This window comes from Gobius niger (assembly GCF_951799975.1).
Source record: "Gobius niger genome assembly, chromosome: 16".
Classification (NCBI taxonomy): Eukaryota; Metazoa; Chordata; class Actinopteri; order Gobiiformes; family Gobiidae; genus Gobius; species Gobius niger.
In genome coordinates this window covers 19976996-19997269 of record NC_136867.1, presented here as the reverse complement: position 1 = coordinate 19997269, position 20274 = coordinate 19976996, and the positions used below count along the sequence as shown (strand labels likewise).

The window sequence follows — 20274 nt, the reverse complement described above, 5'->3', positions numbered from 1 at the left end:
CTCCACAAATAAGAGAATTTATCCCGTTTGGGCCCTAGTCTTTACCTTTGTGGAATCGAACAAAATGGCATGGCAATACAACGGGATGATTGATTGGTTAGGACGTTGTCTCACAGTAAAACGGTCCCAGATTTGATTTGCAGACTTGTAATACTTAATATAAACGTTTTGGGGGGTTTTTTTGGTAGAGGACAGTGGTGTTCAAACTATTCACTTCAAGTTCCACCTTCAATTTCCACCAAGGTCTAAACTTGGGCTAAATCAGGGCTAATTTTTTTTTTTTTTTTGATAAAGGGTTATTCCAAAAAATCATACAAAGACTATAACATAAAGTTTATTTTTAAAGCACTTTTCACAGATTTTTTTTTTAAGTGCTCTTTATAACATGAAGGAAACATAAGAAACATCACATATAAATAACAAAACTGGGAAAAAAAATATCATCAGCCAAAAACTTACAGTTATGTTCAATAAAATTCTGTCAAACCCTGGCAGAATTTTAGACAATTTTTCAAAGAACATGAAAGATAACACAAAAAGTTTTTTTTTTTACTCATAGTTTGTGGTTGTGTGAAGCCATTTGTGGTGGAAACACGGAGTTTGCTCTTTTGAAATCATAATGAAAAAGAGAAAGTACCAAAATGACCTGATCCAAAGTTTACATAGTTCTGTGTCTTGCCCCATTTAGCATCAGTGACAGCTTGGAGTTTTTTGTGGTAGTTGTGGAGGAGGGTCTGTATAATGTAATGGTAAAGCGCCCCGTTCCTCTTGATCATAAACTTTTGTGTTATCTTTAATATTCTTTGAAAAATAGTCAAAAAAATTCTGCCAGGGTATGTCAACTTTTGACAACAAGTGCCTACATAACAAAGTCTCCACAGAGTCAAGCACACGGAGGGACAAGAGCAAATCATTCCAGAGTCTGGGGGCTACAGCCTGAAACATCAGATTCCCCCAAGTTTTCAAACAAGTCTTTGGGATCTTTAGGAGACCCTGGTCTCAGAGGTAGGGGCACAACAATTCAGTAATATACTCAGGGCCCTGACCATCCAAAAAGTCGATGCGTCATTTGACTCTAAGCCAGTGAGGATTGATAGAATGGGGGTGATGTGGGCAGTTCTATTTGTGCCTGTCAAAGATCTGGCAGCAGCATTTTGACTAGTCATGTAGAGAAGCCTATAGCACTGAAGCATCATCAGTGGAACCACAAGAAACACTGGCACAGGTCCAACATCTTGTTATCCGTCCGCCAGCACATACATTGACATTTGGCTTGCTTTCCTGCTCTAAATGCCCTCACATTGTTGGACCATTGACATCATCACTCTCCCCTCCGGAATCAGGCAACCCTCCAACGCCTTTCTCTGTGTGAGTTGACGCAAATTCCCTTCTTTCGAAAAACACCAAGTCACTTTTGGAGTTTAAGGGCTTATCGTGGGAGGTTCCTGCAGCGTATACGTTTTTGTGGACCCTCCCTTTTGGTTACTGTGGAAACCTCCAAAACTTGTTTATGAGCTGCCTGTAGGTGGTGGGATTCCCCTCCCCAATAACACGAGTGCTACAGTGATTGGGACATGCACTGTAGGTTTATAATAGGCTCATAGTAACCGCGAAAATCCTAGGTGGGTGTTTTCTGTTGTTTAGTTTGGGTGTGGTTGCGTACAAATGTGTCTGGACAATAGTGGTTTATTATGGGAGTAAACTGGCAATGTTCCACTGAGCCGGGATAAGAAAAACGCCCAGCTACTTGGAAGAACTGAGGAGCATGTCTTGCCCTTTTTCTGCCGGGTATTGAGATTAGGAGTAGATTTGCAGTTTGATGTTAACAATCAAGAGTCAGTCCACATGTTCAGTTGGTATTAACAATAACAAGAATCACATGCATTTCAGAACACGATGATAGAGATATAAACCGCAGGGCTGGAAGGTTTTATCAATAACAAGACCTCATAGAAATGGGATGCCTCTGCAGAGAGAAGTATACAGCGTTATCTCAATCATTGCAGCCTTAATAATCATTATATAACAGTCATTGTATTATTAAGTTCACTTTTTTTTACTTGCTTGTGATGTTTTTCAACAAGCCAGCCCACGCAAACAAAGTATTCTTTTCTTCGATCATTTTGATTGACTTTGACTTAATGTGGTTCGTGTAGAAATAATAATTGAAGTGTCAGACGAACAGTCGACCAACATTAACTTTTTCTTCTGTTGTTATTGAATAGTTCTGGTAAAAAGCACCGAGGCAAACAATGCTAATTTATGCGCAAAAGTTATTCAGGAAAAAACAGTGACTTTGCACAATCTCACAGCCCTGAGTCACAGGGGTCGTATTTTTGTTTTTTTTTCTCTCTCTTTTCTCTTCTGCATCTGAGAGAAAACCGCAGCACTGTGTCCTCTTGAGTCGACGTTTAAGGCATAATTTATTCACACCATCTGTTTTTGTTTCCCTTGCATAGAGAATTCATCGACTTATGAACACTTTTCCATTGTTTGTGCGTCTAAAAAAAAAATCAAACTGTCTGGATGCGCCAGACTCCCGTTTTGTGCTTGCCATAGTCTGTCAGTAAAGTTGGAGGAATCGAAGTCTGGGATGAGATAGATTGGGTGAAATGATGCAAACCAGATCAAAGTGTTGGCCCCCCGAAGAGGAAAGGTCTGTGAGTATGGGGTTGAACAACAAGTGCCAAGGCAAAGGCAGTGAGTTGCTACCCTCTAGTGATCCTTATACCTCACTGTAGTTGTATCATGGGGCTGGGAGTTCAGTTAATCATCAATGAAAACAATAGCGCCATCTGGAGGACGGTTTTCGCATTGACAGGATTATATGAGGACATCCAGCTGCTGTCTAGTCACTTGACCGACAAATGTCTTGTAACGTCCTGACAAGTGTGCTCTTTTGAAATGGGGATATGTTTTGCAAATGTGTGAAAGTACAAGAAGATACAAGCATAAAGTATCATTAATACACACACATGCGAACCAAAGTAACTGCCCGTCATTGCTTACTGTGTTTTAAAAGCTTGTTTTTAATACCTGCTGCATGCCTTGGCTGGCTGTGCGGCTCTAGACTTCAGCACTTTGAGGCCCACCTCTGCGGCCGCGCTTTCTCACTTACTCCGAGCCCTAAGATAGACGCGCCGGAGGTAACGCAAAACTCGCCCGGATGAGTAAAAATAAGATGAAAGAGTATAATGTAGAGTTTGTTGTTATTGAACTCTATATGTTGACAGGTGGTGATTTCCCCTTGGCCAGTGTAGAGTTCGCAGTCATGGAGCAATTAAAGGCAACCGGTGTTTATCCATTTGTTTGAAACCAATGGACATACAGTAGTGTTTTATTTGTGCAAGAATTCCTTTCCAACTAATTCCCAGTCTAAAAGAGATACCATTTTGTTTATACAGTATGTAAATATTTTAGTTGTCTCAGGAAGTCTATTTGAAACTGGCCTAAAAGTATCAAATATCTCAATTTCTGCACAGGATTCTCGTTCTAGCGCTCGTCCCGTTGGCTGCTGGTCGTGTGGGGAGAGGTTGTGCTTGGAAGGAAACGAGATATAAAAGAATCGGGGGGGGGGCGCGATGAGAAGCGCATTTCCTTCCGCCGGGCCCGCAGCATTCCAGGTCAAAGAGCGTCGCCGTGGAGACAAAGTGCGGCATGGGACGAGCAACCATAGAAATAAATATGCAAGAGTGCGGGGGGAGAGAGGGAGGGAGGGAGGGGCAGAGGTGGGAAAGTACCCCGTTAGGTTAGAAGTAACTATCAAACGCAAAATGTACACAGCTGCCATTTTGTTTGATAAGTATTTGATATGAAGAAAGTATATGTCTATATAATCATTCATTACAATTACTGCTATTGTCCTATTTAAAAATGCAAGAAATATAGGCCTACAAATATCTATAAAGTAATTAAGGCAAAAAAAAAAAGAGCAGAATACAAGAATTACTTCCTTACTACAAGCCTACATATGAGTGTATTCAAAGCTCTATGTATTAGTATGTGCATGCTATGCTCATTTTCCATTGCCGCTTTGCCAGCCTCCTCGCTCTCTCTCTGCCTCCCACATGTGAGCCACGTGCCCCTCCATGTTTTAACTGTGTGGACTCTGCCCAGCGCCCGCAGCCGAAATAAACATGAGGAACTGCGCTCTAAATTTACTCCGATAATTTTACAGTGGCAGGACTGGCGGCAGCAGTCGGGACGAGCCGCCTCCCGGAGCAGGTGTCTCTCTGCACGCCGGGAGGAAGTTGTTATGTTCACACTGTTCAACTTCTGTGAAAGACATAGTTGTAGTTAATACACAGGCAATCAAGGCATATTCACTCACAAATGCAAATGCCAGTCTCGGTTATTAAAAATTGCAATTTTTCTTCATATCGAGCAGCCCTAGTATTTTTATGACTATTTTCATGGCAATTAGAACATTCATAATTCTGGCTACAGTTTTGCTTTTCCCATCTATATGAGACCCCGTAAGGCAAGTGGATGATGTATAAATATAAAACTGGTAATCCCTGTATTGCTTGAAGTAATTTTACCTGCCTTCATATAGTGTGAAAAATAATGGACTAACAACTGCATGTTAAATTGCCCATCAAAGACAAGTTGCTATCTCCCTTGAATTTTTACACTAATAGAATAGATTGCTCATAAAGCGTGACAATTGATGCCACTTAGGACAAATTGCATGTTTTGAATAATATCAAAGGCAATAGTGCGTTGGATTTATGCAGCGTAGTTTAGGGTTAGTCAGTGAAATGCATTGTGGGGATATGACAAAATCAGAATACAGAACAATGAACTAGTAACTACACATGACTTTGATTAACTTACTCATGTTCATATTAACTATGATTTCAATTTCAAGGTCAAGAAGGTCCCAGGTTTGATCCCCGGATAAGGCCTTTCTGTGTGAAGTTTGCATGTTCTTCCCGCGTCTGTGTAGGTTTCCTCCAGTTCCCCTACCACAAAAAACATGTACAATAGGCCAAGATTAATGAAAGTGCGAGTGGGGGACAGCCGATGGAAATTAGCCCTTGGCGTGGCGTGTTTACCAGCACGAGTCCCGTATATGTTCATTAACATGCACTGTCCTGACTAAGGGTTATGCTATTAGCGATAGCAATACAGCCGCATGGCAGCGTTACAAATGGAAGCGATCGCACCTTTACTTTATTAATGTACTGTATTAATTTTACATAGCTGTCTTTTTTTTTTTTTTTTTAGATTTTCCACACTGCTAAAAATATCCACATTCTTGAGATCATGTGACCAAAACAGAGACACGGCCAAACAACAACCAGACAACATTAGGAAAATGTATAGTGTGAGTGTGCACCTTTTCTGAGGGTTAAGGTTGTTTTAGTATTGTATACAAATAAATATTGTAAATATTAGGTGAAATGTTATCACTATATTGCAGAAATATGCGATGTATTCAGCAACATATATGTTCAAAGAGAATGTGTCTCGGTGTTAACAGCATTTTAGCAGGTGTTTTTGGATATACATGTACTGTATAAACACCTCTGGTAAATGAATAGATGATTTATATCTTGCACATGACTGGTGTCACCGGGTGACCCCTGGGTGCTTTCAAGTCCGACCTAATGTACTCATCCCAGTGGGAACAGCACGTCCTATTAGATATCCCCCAGCAGGCGCAAGGCAAAAATACACCAATTAATCTAAGCTTAAACCCTCAGTGCTTCGTTGCCAGACACAAGTGTTCTTTGCAAATTAACGTTTCCTTTATTCAAAAATAGTCCTAACCTGATTTTATTTTATTTTTTTGAGTGTTGGGAAGAAACTTTAGACATAGGGGCGGCGTTCGGGCATGTCCAGGAGACTGAGTTACAGCCTCTGTCAGTCAGATGGGAAAAGAGCAAGCAACTGTGCATTGGCATCTGCTCGGGCTCCCTTTACAAACACATGTGCACAAAATACACACAAAAACGCACACGGACACGTGAACTTTCACACGCAACACCTCTTTATTGTGAGAAATGTGTCAACGCAAGTGCATGGCTGTCGAGTTAATAAGGTCATATGGAGGAAGCGCGGCCGTATAGGCTCGGATACAGGGGGATTTGGTAAACACTCGAAGATCGTGCTCATTTGTTGATGGAGCTGAGATAGCGATAATGTATAATGTTTCCCCCTGCTGTTTGGAGGTGAGAAGTGTGGCGCGTCGTGGAAAAGGTTGGCATGTGTGCGCGACCTTGGCTGGAGGTACGCAGTTGTCTGAAAGAATCCTCAAGAGCCGTGGACAGTGTGCTAACCAGAAACAGATGCATACTTTTCCACGGAAGACCTGTTCTGTTATTTTATTTTACTTTATGCGCACTGTCCCGTGGGAGAGTCTGACCGTTAGTTATTCATTCGCTGGTCACGCGCCATTTGGCAGCGGGACAGAAACATTAGTCGTTTACAGAGCGAGCATTAGTGCAACAAGGGACAGGAAACAAGGTCAACAAACAAGACATCACTTTAATTAAGCTGTGAGTGGCTTAAATCGTTCTGCAGGTGCAGCGTAATTCGACACACAACTCTAAATGAGTAAAAGATATTTTTTAACCTTGGTGGTAAATTTGGTGGAACAAAAATAATTTTAAGTAATGCCGTCCCGATAGACTTGAATTGGGGAACTATTACAGTGGGTAAATGTGAGAGAAGTGTCTTGCCCAAAGACAATATGATCCGAATAGTGAAAATCAAACTGCCTGCCTTTCATCTGTGGATTAGGCTCAGTTATGTGAATTAGTAGTATTGTTGTACGTTCTCACATAATACTCAAGTACTTTGCTTGTACTTGACAGTTTGTGCAGGTTTTCTTGCTTAATAAAATACAGCACTGACAGCACTGAGTCTCCAATAGACCACCAGTAAACTCATTTCTCAGTACCTTTCGTCAAGACCTTGAGCAAAATCCATGGTTTGCACAGCTCCTCCTTAAACCTTACTCTCTCTTTGTTTGAGCTTTGGACACATTCTTCCTCTTGTATTTGTCCTTCACAGCACACGTTATGGCAAAAGTTGAAGATGCTTCTCGCTGCTGCTTGCAATATCCAGTGTAGTCCGGTTCACTTTGTAATTTTGACGGATTTTTGTGGAGAATATCAAAACTATACATTTTTGAAAACTTTGTGAAATAAGCAATCAGAAAAAACAATGTTTCCAATTGCTTTGATATGAAAAACAAGGAAAAAGAAGTGCGATAATAACATTTATATGGAAATTTACAAAATGGTAGAAAATTCCATTTTGCCGTTCTAATCAAAAAAGTCAATGAAACCCTTGTCATATGTTTCATGGAGTTACCATAGCGATGACCAGGACTCCCTATTTACTCCAATGGAAAAATGGTATAATTGCACAATTTTAGCAAATGACAAGGGCAAATGGAAACATTGTTTTTCTTATTGCTTATACCACAAGGCTTCCAATAATATATAGTTTTCATACTCTCCATGAAAGTCCCACAACAGTGGAAATCTAAACATAGTGAACCGGACTAGTAGTTTCACTTCCTGATTTTCAAGCAATTTCACTGTAAGCCCCTCCCAATCCCACATCCTCTCGCTCCCCTTCGCTGTGCAGCTGTTTCAATAAGGAGGGAAAAAAAGAGAAAAAGTATGTGTTTTTACTTCTTGAAAAGAGGATTAAGCTTTAGAGATAGAGAGGTGAGGAAAGCTGTTTGAGAAAATGACGAGCTCTTGGGGAGCTGCCATCGTGGTGCTGAGAATAGCTGCAGGAGATGATTCAAAGATTACTCAAAGATTACTCAAAGATGCGAAGAAGACGGTTGAAACACAGCTCCAGGTTTGTTTTTGATGAGAGAACAGCGTTGTAACATGGTAAAAAGCTTTAAAAAGTCAATTATAGTCCCTTTAACACTTCTTTGTTCGCTGTTTTAAGGAAAGAAACATTGACACACAACACAAATCGCAGTTTTTGAACTAGGAGTGGAGTGAGAATTGTGCACAGTGTCCTATGAATTGAGAAAAATGTATTGTAAAAAAAAATGTATTGTACTGTAAATGTAATGTAAAATTACTACGACTACCATTACAAGAGCGAGCCAGCATTTGGATGTGGTTCAACTTTACATTGACCGCCCTAATGTCACTAGATCCACTAGTCACTGGACACATTATCCTATAGCCTTTCCAGTAACTTCTCTTCTATGAAAGATACTGTACCCATTATTTACTGTACTTTGATACAGTCAGCTGATCCGGTGAGACTTTTGTGTTGTCTGTCCTGAGTTCTCCCCTCTCCCTCATTAACTGCCCTGTCAGGCCTAGGAGCTGGCTCTGGACGGTTACTGGCCTGATATGGCTTTGCAGGACCGGATCATGTCACCTCAGCTGTGCACACACATACTGCAGGGCATCTGTGCTAATTCAATTTATGTACCGTGATATAACACAGGCTTAAAAACTATTTACGTGAACAGATTTAAGCACCATATACAGTACTGTCATTAATAGGAACTGTGCTATTATAGCAGCACATTTTTAACCTTTTTTTTAATAAACTAGTGATTGATGATCTGACTTGGTTGGACTTTTTATATCCAAGTACTTTATTCTTTGCCACTATGAGATAGGCGTTTAATATAGCAGTCCCAATTTGTTTAAAAATGACCAAAACTGAATACATTTTGGGGACAAGAGTGGAAATGGCTTCATGGGTTTAGTTCATTGTCATGTTAGGTACAGTTTCTTTCAGAGGGGATTTTGGAAAATAGTCATCAAAAGCTTTAATCAAGCTGTCATATTGTTTGGACAATTCGATGTCTTTGGGTGCTACTTTATGGGTAGATGTTGTCCCTACACTGTGAGAAAAAAGCATTTTGAGAAACCATCATTTGAAGTTACAAGCTCCCATACTAATCTGTAGAGTTTTCGATATTTCTGTATTTAGGCAAGGCAAGGCATGCTTAGTTATACCGCGCATTTCGTACACAAGGCAACTCAGTGCGCCTTTAGAACTATACAAGACAATACGGTTTATTTGTTTCCAGGTGAAATCTTGCATCAATCTGGCCCAAAACCTGAAAATTGCCTGCCGTGTCTCTCCTCAATTGATCCTAAAGGGGAATTAGTTCACAATGCATTGCAATTTCAGTCCATATCGATGAGTGCGTGTGTTTTCAATGCCGGTGTTCCAGGAGGAATGCATTCAGAAATGCGCACTAGTCATATGGTATTACTGTATGTCAACAGAAATAACAACAGGTGCGCTGGCTGCTGAATCATCACGCCCCGATTTATCTCCACGGAAACACATTTAAGTATGCTCTGTCCACTGAATTTACTGTAAACCGCTGACCCGCACTTCCTGCATCCCAAAAAGTTTCCGCTCGCCACCTCTAGCCAGCTAACTTTAGCCAAACAAAAGCCCACACAACACTTACACCCTAATGTGCAACATGGACCCAGTACGCCCCTCTTCACCCCACCTCCCTCCCCTCTACGACGCCCACCCCCCCCAATGGGCCTATTCGAGCAAATGCTGGGGACAGCCGCGGCGCAGTGCGTGTGTGTTGTCGCTGGTCCTGGCTCATGTTTCCGAGCGCAGCTTGAGCTTGAGCGCAGGCACCAGAGAGGTTACACCAGAGACATAGAGCCACTCCGGACTAGCCCACAACTGGAGGTCCCAAAGAGAGGAAGCAGCACTGGAGTGTTTTGATTACCTTGTCTTGTTTTATGGACTAGCTGGAGTCCTGAGGAACATCAATGAAATGATGGAGTAGTTTGGGATGCACTTGGATTTGGAAAGAAATTGGCGTTTTGGATCTTTTTATACTTTTCTGGACACATTTAATGAGTCGTTAACAGAACTATTGTTGCTTTGCTGAGCATTTCTTGCTGGTCAGGCCGGTAGCCGCACCAGTGGCCAGTAAGTGGATAGCTTTCGGACATCCTTGGATTTGGAAGGAGATCAGCAGACATATTGGATTTTGTCATACTTCCTTGAACTCTTTTTAACTGACTCATCAAGCCGACATTCTACTTTTGTTAATAAAGCCGAGTCCTCGCATCAGTTAACGGGACAGAAGCTTTACTAGTGGCCTATACAGGTGGGGGGGTTTGTGTCTCGTCCCCCACCATGAAGATCCAGGAGACGTCTTTGCGTCGGGACCCCGACCTCAGGGGGGAGTTAGCCTTTCTGGCCCGAGGGTGTGACTTTGTGCTCCCATCCCGATTCAAGAAAAGACTCAAGTCCTATCATCAGCAGCAACAGGTTAGTTTGTCCCGGGCCAAGTTCAAGACCAATGATCCATCTACAGGTCCAAAACTTAAAAAAAATAAAAATAGACAGATAAATGTAAAATTAAAAGAGATTACATTCATGTTAAATAAATGAAATGTCCTAAATTTAGCAGTGTGAGAGGTAATGTTCTAAACTTTTTCACACAGAGGCAAATCTCAAACAACCATAACAGAGGCTGCATTTTGTTGCCCCCCCCAGCGACATGCCAGGAACGACACACTATTCCCAGGCAGATACCAGAGTGATATTAATAGGTGAGGAGGTGTAGGAATAGAGTGATAGAATGAACGCTGAAGGAGAGAGGGAGGGGCCGCCCCAGCTGTCCTCCTCAATACACACTTCACAGGCCTATAACACACAGTGCAGGAACCAGGAAGAGAACGCAAACGTTTTATCAGCGCAGACTCGTTTTTATAAGGGTCTGTGGATTTTGAACAGTGCGTATTTTGTTTTTTGATAGTGAATTTGCTGTAAAGATGAGCCATGTTTTGAAACAGGAAATGAATGTAGGTGCTCTGCTCCGTCAGAGTGACAAAAGATTGACATGTCACATCGCACAAAGTTTATGTGCAGAAGTTTGCTCTGAAGAGAGTGTTAACATTGTGTTGATCTGGCACGTGTCGTGTTGGACATATTAATGTAAGTTTGGCAAAAGTTAAAGCACACCGTCTCTTGTCAATACTGCCACGCTATGAATGACCAGTGCAGTGTTTCTCAGGTTTTTTTACTGAACGTAGTTTTTTGCATTGATCATTCACTCCACTCTCAATGGTGTTAAGCTTGAGTTGAGAAGGTGAGGCTGCCAACCTGCGCCATCAGCCCCTTTGACCACGCTCATTCACACACCACTCATCTAAGCGTCCCGGTCTTCTATTCTGACACTAAAAAGGCCCAATCCCACTAAGTTTCTGAGAACAAGGCTCCATTAATGGGAGAGGGGCTTACAGTATGTTCCAGGTTCCCAAAGATACACAAGACCCTGCCTCACTGAAGATGGTAGCATCATTTTTGTGCTGCATGACAGGGGTTCTTCATATAGTCATTGTCCCGTAACTCTTCAAACATTTCCACGGACAGAATCCTCTGACTGCTGTGTTTCAGTCTTTGTGCACATGAGTATATGCTGGATGAAGTTCATATTTCTGAATCAGGCTCTTTTCTTGTGTCTGTGTATCTCCAGGTTCAGGCGAAATCAGAGAAGAGACCAAGCACCCCTCCTGCCACACCTGCCCCAGAGGTGCCCACTGTTGTCCCGGCAACAAGGACCCCGAGTCCGCCCCCTGTTCCAGTCATAGTTACTCCTCCCCCTCCGGCCATCAACATTCCCAGGTACAGATGTCAAGATACAATAATAACTTTGACTGAAGCTATTCTTCTACGTAGACGCAAGTACAAAGTTTCAAATGGATAGGTTTTCTCTTCATTCAACTCAGAAGCAATACAAATCAGCAATACATTATGTTTTTAATTCCTTATCAATTTTGTAAACACTGTAACTTAACACAGTGATATGCCTATTCCCAGGTTCTACTTCCCGCGTGGGCTCCCTGTGATAGGCACCTCGCCCAACCATGACGCCACCATCGCCACCATCGAGGCTGCCTTCACCGAGTTCGAGGACGAGAAGGCGGACATTTATGAGATGGGGAAGATCGCCAAGGTCAGCCTTGTAACAACTGCTGTAGTCAGGTGTGAGGATAGTAGCAGCGCTGTGTGAGCTCGGCTGTTCCCAGAAAGCAGACAGTCACATGACGGAACATAAAGCATAATTTATGACAGGTCTGTCATAATTCCTGGAAACATTCTGCTGTGCATGGGCATGTTTTTAAGGCCAAGAAAAGTAGTGTTAATTTGCAAAAAGGCACTTACGAGACCTGGAAATTTTCCTTTTGTACTAAGGCCACCTTCTGTCCTTCACTTATTGACATTTCTTTGCGGATAACACACAATCTATGACCTGTGTCATCTTAGTTATAATAAACCTTCACTGGAAGCATCACTGCAATCTACCACAACGTTTTGAGTGTTTATGTTTCCAGGACCAGTGCTGATAGTAAATACATTTCTCCTAAATATTTGATTGCTCAAAAGACATAATAGTTCGGTACTGTTTAATAGCAGGAACAACCCTTTCTTACAATGCTAAAGACTGTGTCCAGACTTGAACTTTTACTGATCTGTTTTTTTTATTAATGCTGAAATTTACCCTAATTTATTATCTTTATTCAAACCTAAATAATAAATGATTTGGTTGTTGGCACATTCTTGATCTTTAATGGCACACTTTATACAGATTTTTGCTTGTAGTGTGCCATAGATGACACTTATGGTATGTCTGGTGTTTTTTACTCAGGCATGTGGATGTCCTCTGTACTGGAAGGCCCCCATGTTCTACGCTGCAGGTGGAGAGAGGACCGGCTTCGTCTCTGTTCACTCCTTCATTGCGACGTGGAGAAAGTAAGAAAAGACGATATATTTCACAAATCCATAGACATGATAAACGTCTGTAAATCCCACTTCTTTTCGGTTTCATTCCAAGTCTATTAATATACATAGTTTTCAAAATGTCACTTTCACACTTTAAATTCTCCTCTTCCTATCTGTCTTTTAACTTGTAATTTGTTAATCTATTTTACTCGTGTCAAACCCTGTGTGACGACTGTGTCCTTCCTTCTTTTGTCTGCTCCAGGTTGCTGCACAGTTGCCATGACGACGCATCCAGGTTCATTTCTTTGCTCGCTAAACCCAGATGCAACTTCCTGGAGCAGGAGGACTTCATCCCTCTCCTTCAGGTACAAAAGAAAAAAAAAATACAAGGCATTGCATATAGCATTTGGATCACGGTCAGACGACTATTTGCGCACTCTGTAACATCTGTCCACCTTTATTGTTTGCCTCATGTCCCCTCTCTCTTGTGTCTCATTTCAGGACATCGTTGACACACATCCAGGATTGACATTTCTGAAGGATGCACCAGAATTTCACTCTCGATACATCACAACGGTAAAAATGTGTGCTTTATTTCATGTTTTGGGCTTGTTTGCTTTATGGACATTTTCACTCGGAAACAAATAAATTAGCTAATATTAACAACAAGATAGATATTGCACAACAAGATAGACCTTGTTCCATGTTAACTTTATGCCTATGTGTTTCGTATATTCTGTGTATTTTGATGCTTTGCTCCACCATAAAATCCTCAAATATTGAAAATATTTTTATTTTTTTATAATTTATAATTTTTGGTTTTTTTCGTGAAGGAGTTCTCTTGAAAATGACATACACAATCATATATTACTATAAATCATTAACCCTTTAGATTCCAATTTTTACAATGAACAAACAACAACATTTTTAAAATGCAATAATTAAAAAACTAAACACAAATAATCCAATGCTGTCTGGTTGTGGTATAGGGCTATAATATAAGGTAGGGATGGAACGGGTTGAAAATAGCCAAAACTAATAATTTTTTTTTCCACATTAAAGTAAAGGGTTGGTAGCATAACAACTGGAAATTGCAATCTTTATTTATAGAAGAGAGGTCAAAATATGAAATTATGATGGAGTTAATGGCAAATACTGATTGTATGGGTTTGCAATAGAGGCTGGGAGGGGGGAGGGGTTAAAAGTGAGCAAAATGTATGACCTTATTTTTAAAAAATGTAAAAGGTTTAGAAGATAAAGAAGGGAAATTGCAGGGATAATAAGTTTCACCTTGATTTAGACATAGGAGGTCAAATAAAGAGTTTATAATGGAAGTCTATGGGTACGCAGATATCTGAGGCACTCTCAGAGGACACAAAACTTCTCACGCAGTTAAAAAAAATTGATCAGAACCAAATGATACCCGGGAGACACATTTTTAGGGGAATTAAAAAGGTTATTGCAATAAGTATACCCTCCGATACGCAGATTTCCACAAGGGATAGATATTGCACCGACTCAGTGTTGCTGCTCCATTGATTAGTATGGAACATTGCAATTTTAAAGGCCACTTAACTGTATTTAGAGGTGGGGTTTTTTTTCATGGCAAATGCATTTAACAGCTCATCACAGGGAGACTAAGATATTGTCATGTTTGTGCGTAAGTGGCTCTCAGAGGGGATGGTATCCTGTGGTAGGCGCTGATGCAGAAAGGCCTCTCTCTGTGCGTCAGACCTCCGTGACGTCACGGAAACACTGCTGCCCTGTGCTGCCCCCTACTGAGCTGTTGAGATCCCCTGACCCTCTCATGCCCATATTAAGACAGGTCATTCAGTTTAGACCCACTGACCAGTCACTCGATGACAGTGGAACTATGTACCCTGGGTTATAGGAATCTGCTTTTTACTAGTAGACGGAACAGGAAGGATTGTGTCTTTTTGTTTTGTTGGATGGAATCAAAATATAAACGATACACCAAGAATAGTTGTTACTGTGAAATTATGCATGTACAGTGATTAAATCAAAGTGAAAAATGTGTGTGTTGACTTTAAAGATTAATACAAGGAGCATTATGGCTTTTAATCCTCTGTCTTATGACTCTCTTATGACCTCCCTTCATTTTCTCCCCTCAGTTGCTTGACACCCGTCTCCCCTGCTCTCCCCAGGTGATCCAGCGGATATACTACATCGTGAACCGCTCTTGGACCGGGCGCATCACCATGATCGAGCTGCGCCGGAGTAACTTCCTCCAAACACTGGCTCTGCTCGAGGAGGAGGACGACATCAACCAGATCACCGACTACTTCTCCTACGAGCACTTCTACGTCATCTACTGCAAGTTCTGGGAGCTGGACACAGACCACGACCTGTACATCGACCTCAAGGACCTCACCAGATACAACGATCACGGTGAGATGATTCGGAAAATAGTAAGAGAGAACAACTATTCCTGGACAGTATGGGGGCTCCCTTTGCAGATGACAAACAAGAAAGTCTTCAAATACAAATAAGCCTGAGGATGATAAACACAGTTGCATTTCTTCATCACATAATTCATCATGATTTATTGCAGAGATCAGTAGCAGATTTTCTGAGACCCCCATTCAGACCCCACTTGGTCCAAGATAATTGTTTGTTTTTCCTGTGTTGACATAAATTAAGCACTTACTCATGTCCCTGGAATTAATGGCTTACCGTAAATCCATTTGTTTCTGCCTTTTGTCTCCTCCGCGCAGCTTCCTCAAACAGAATAATCGAGAGACTATTCTCGGGGGCTGTCACTCGGTGAGTAGAAAGCCTCCGGTAAAAGCCGAAACGCGTCAACTCTTTACGGCAGTGGTTGGTAGTATCCGCTCTAATTGATTGCGTCTTTGCGGTCGCCAGGGGCAACGCCGTGCAGAGAGAAGGCCGCATGAGCTACGCCGAATTCGTCTGGTTCCTCATTTCGGAAGAGGACAAGAAAAACCCCACCAGGTAAAAGAGCTTTCACTACTACGACAAAATGCTGAGGGTCTGAAGGATTTATTAGACATTTTAGTAGAACTGGCAACAACAATAAACACCTTTTGATTCACATTTCAGCCTTGCAAACATGTCTAACCCAGTGTTTTGCTCATGTCGCTAGTATCGAGTACTGGTTCAGATGCATGGACGTGGATGGAGATGGCATCCTGTCCATGTTTGAGCTGGAGTATTTCTACGAGGAGCAGTGCGAGCGTATGGAGAGGATGGGAATCGAACCTCTGCCGTTTCAGGACCTGCTGTGTCAGATGCTGGACCTGGTCAAACCGGAGAATCTGGGTAGGTGCTACTATAAGCCTCAATTAGGCATAACTTAAAGTGGGAGTGATTGTTTATTAGTTGATTTTAGTTGTAGATATGTAGATTTGGATTATCAATGTAGTTGTGATGTGTCATAAACTCCCTCAGTCAGTGCGAAAAAGAATATTGTTATTCATCATTCCAACATACAACATGCAGAAAGGCTTTACCCAGCTGAGGTAATAGAACCCCCAACCTTTTAGCTGTGTGAAAATCTCAACTCCCTGGTCTGTCTGCACTGTGTAATGAAGGCAGGCCCATTAAAATGGCATAAATCTTTAGAGGGGTATCTATATGTCCCACTCATTCTCACTGTCTCTGTAGGGAGGATCACACTGTGTGACCTGAAGCGCTGCAGAATGGCCCACATCTTCTTCGACACTTTCTTCAACCTGGAGAAATACCTGGACCATGAGCAGAGAGATCCATTTGCTGTGCAAAAGGTAGCAATTATAAAATACATATAACAATTTTGATTTTGGAAAAAATATAGAATGATATTTTTAATTTATGTTTTCAATTGAAGATTCTCAGTTCTCTGCGCATATTTTACACAAATTTAGGGACATAAACAAGACCAGGCTGAAATATAAACCGCTACCCATTTCAAGAATCACATTTATTTCAGATCATGTTTGTAGAGGTGCAAACTACAAGGTTAGGAGGTTTTATCCAGGATATTTTGTGCTCTGCAAAGACACTAAGACCTACTGATTCTCGCTGACACAATTTGCTAATTGCAACCATTCTAGCTATTAAGGTTAATTTGCACCTCTTGAACTAAATTGAACAAAATATAATATGTTATATATAAGTCATATAACTATAAAGCTGCATGCTTCAAAGTTGTGTCAGTAGGACTGTTGCTCTCTGGATGTGCAAAGCAGCCATGTATGCTTCACATTTACTTGTAAGTCTATCTGCTCATAATGTATTTGTGGGGATGGTATGGTGTTGCAGGACATCGATAGTGACGGTCCAGAGCCGTCAGACTGGGATAAATATGCCTCGGAGGAATATGAGATTCTGGTGGCAGAGGAGACCGCCAACGAACAGCTGCATGACGGGTACAGTGCTCTTTCTCACATGTAAACTTTACATTGGCTTCAGAAAAGCAATAGCACAAGTATACAATTCTGCAGACATATTGCTTTAGATCTGTGGTCTTTTGGCAAATTCCATTCATTGCCCTGATATAGAACGGTATAACCTCTATACAAGACTGAATTTACTTATTTATTTTTTTATGAATAAGAATGATTTTCAGTATCAGACTTCAACACAACAGGTCAACATGCAAACTTTCTGTAATGCATGGATAAATATATCGGGGATAAAAGAACAGCAATATCAGGTTTATGATCATTTTTTTTTCTTTTGGAAATTTCATAGGAAAATACAATAACTTAAGATGTTTAACTCTATTGTTTATATCAGTCAGGAGGTCCATTATCCTCCTATTTACTGTATATCCAACCCCACCACAAAATATGCAGAAACAATAGAAGTTTGAACATATAGATAAACATTGGAGGCCTACAGAACATTGAATGCAATGTCATCTCAAAACTTATCAATTGGTGTATATCCCACTGTATGTGAATTCCACTTTTGTATGTTTTGGCAGGTCCTTTGATGATGACTATGATTCAGAGGAACTGCAGGTCCCGGGAGACATTGGCAACAAGATGGAAAAACTTGTCATCACAGATCTCACTGCTTAAAAAAACTACTACTGGAACTGTGTGCTATGCCGTTCTGGAATCAATGGACTCGATGGCCCTGGTATCACACAAAATGAAGAGTGCAAAGGACTTTCTGCATCAAATGACACAGTTACTAGTTCTACATATGGAAAAAGACAATGCCAACAAAATGATATTTTTGGAATAAGAGAGGAAATATTTAACTGCCTTGTACAGCTGACAATCTTGCCAAAGGACTCTCAAGAATATAAAAAATATTATATCATAAGTAAATGTTACTTAAGTTGGACACTGCCCTTGAAATATACCAGACGACTGCAAATTTTGCAAGTCTGTGAACACAAAGCAATAGAAGGGAAAGATTACTGGTTACCACAGCGCCCTCATGTGGCCAGTCTTAGTGATTGCATGCGTTTTTGTTGAAGAAGCAGTGTTTAATGGCTCACTAACCTTTCCAAGAAGGAGTTTGGCCAAAGCTGCTGCTCTATTATTAGTCTCGCATTATCAGCAGTCACTCAGCCTCGCTTTCATTTCTCTACCCAAGGATCTGCCTAAAAGGAGAGCAATGAGTGAATGTTAATTAAGTAATCAAGCTATAAAATAACATACTCTCTGGAAGAGTTGCCAATGGAAAGTCACGTGGTGTGCATTAGTGATATCTTCATGGTCCGCTTGCTATTGTCCACACTACTGTAAATCCATTCACATTTTTCAGTTTGTACAGCAAAAGATTTACATTTTTTTCCTCAATTATGATCAAAGTTTTCTGTCTATGTCAGTGCTGTGCAGTTTTTTTAAATCATTGTTCAAACCAATTATTTTCAACTCATGCACGCACCTCACTGGATGTAAAATTATCATGGATTTATGCTTTGCCCTTGTTTTGTTTATAAACGTGAATGCTGCAATGTGTTTCAACAGAATGAAGGAAATGCTCATTGTGGGGGTTTCATCATTGTCCTCATTTAAACCATGTGTGTCATTAGCATTAGCGCTGTAGCTCCTGTTGGCTCATTTGGACAGATGTGTTGCACTGGGCTCTCTCTCCTCTGTGCAGTGACAGGGCCAGTGTGCCGCAGGAGTGTGTTTGTTCATAATCACAGATGGAGGAGTTGCTTTTCCAGTGTTTTGTGAAGCGTTGAGAGTCTGTTTAGACATCCCAGTCGTAACCATGGAGACGATGTCCACATCCTGGGTTTGTTTGTAGAAGTTTTAATTAGGAATAGGACCGTGCTTATCTTCAGTGACCCCTCAGTCACTGCCATATACCTCCTGTATGTTCTTACTGTAGACACAAGCTCCCTCTGTGCTGTCACCACTGTACATGTGCCTGATTGTATTATATCTAAATAATTATGTTAACACTATATTATTAAGCCTTTATAAATATAACGGCTGTGATATTTTTCTGTATTAGATGACTTGTAATGTTGTGCCACTGTGTGGCTGTTAACTGGGAGGGTGGGGTAAATTATATTATGTGTGAATATTTGTGTGCACAGGAAATGACTGCAGCACACAATAATCCGCTGGAGGACGCAGCACTCTGATGACAATCATTATTCAAGAGGCCAGCACTGCTCTACAGTGATTGACAGAGTTACAGAAGTAACCTGCTGTTACTGCAGTGACCTACTGTTACAACAGAAACCTACTGTCACAGTAGATCACTGTAATGACCGTGATCTCCTGTCATCACTGTGTTACAGCAAGGCACGTCTGCTGCTGATGATACAGCTCTATGCAAATAGGCCTGATGTCCCCGCCGCATCAGGCAGGAGTGAAGCCATTTAAGACTTTTACTTTGAAATACATCTCTACTGTGAGAGATAGATGAGACTTTTTGTTCGATGTACTTCCTCTGTGTAGAGGAGCTTAATTAAGCCGAGACTTCAAATGGTTAATATAATGGCATGGTTTTCTTTGTTTTCAGTTTGTTCTTATACCTGTTGCTGCCATTTAAAGTTGAAATAAAGATACAAGATGTTCTGTTTTATCAGTGTTGCCGTATGTCTAAGTTTCTTCTGAAAGTACATTTTTCAGTGCCTTCTTTGGCAGCCCTCAGTCACACATGCCTGGTCTGTGACCTCGTCTGATGACATAAGCAGAAGGTGCTGGCGTCATGGTTGCCAAGGCAGACTCGCACCAAAACAGGAAGTACCCGGTGACTGTGGTGATATTCAAGAGATTCCAGTGCACAATGAATCCACCGACGGCCAGTCATTCCAACCACCACAGAGTTTACACATCTACCCAAGCTCACTTTTACAAAAACAGACATGCACACACAAAGTATAATGTGGTAATGACATGACATGTGGTCAGAAATCTATCATCTTTTTTATAATTATTATTTTGAGTCAACCATGGATATGTACAATGGAAAGGTTGTTAGAACTATTGCCAAGTCTTTGGTTTCCTCCCACTGTTCTTGTCCATGTCTTAGTGAAATCCACACATTGCCTACATTGCACTGAACAACTAAAGAAATAGTATGCCCGGTGCATTACTACACCTCAGAGTGTACCTTGCCAAT

General features: G+C 41.2%; 1 protein-coding gene across 1 annotated transcript in view; it reads left to right on the top strand.

Annotated features, from left to right (window-relative positions):
- The window catches only part of ppp2r3a (protein phosphatase 2, regulatory subunit B'', alpha), a 73093-nt gene extending 53353 nt beyond the window's left edge, over positions 1–19740 (top strand). The window contains exons 3-14 of the mRNA XM_079573373.1: positions 11465–11613; positions 11809–11944; positions 12638–12741; positions 12974–13076; positions 13213–13287; positions 14877–15120; positions 15447–15495; positions 15595–15684; positions 15836–16011; positions 16357–16475; positions 16993–17099; positions 17660–19740. Coding sequence (XP_079429499.1) covers positions 11465–11613; positions 11809–11944; positions 12638–12741; positions 12974–13076; positions 13213–13287; positions 14877–15120; positions 15447–15495; positions 15595–15684; positions 15836–16011; positions 16357–16475; positions 16993–17099; positions 17660–17756 — 1449 coding nt within the window. The 3' untranslated portion in view covers positions 17757–19740. The remainder of the gene's footprint in view (positions 1–11464; positions 11614–11808; positions 11945–12637; positions 12742–12973; positions 13077–13212; positions 13288–14876; positions 15121–15446; positions 15496–15594; positions 15685–15835; positions 16012–16356; positions 16476–16992; positions 17100–17659) is intronic.
- Positions 19741–20274: the final 534 nt, after the last annotated feature.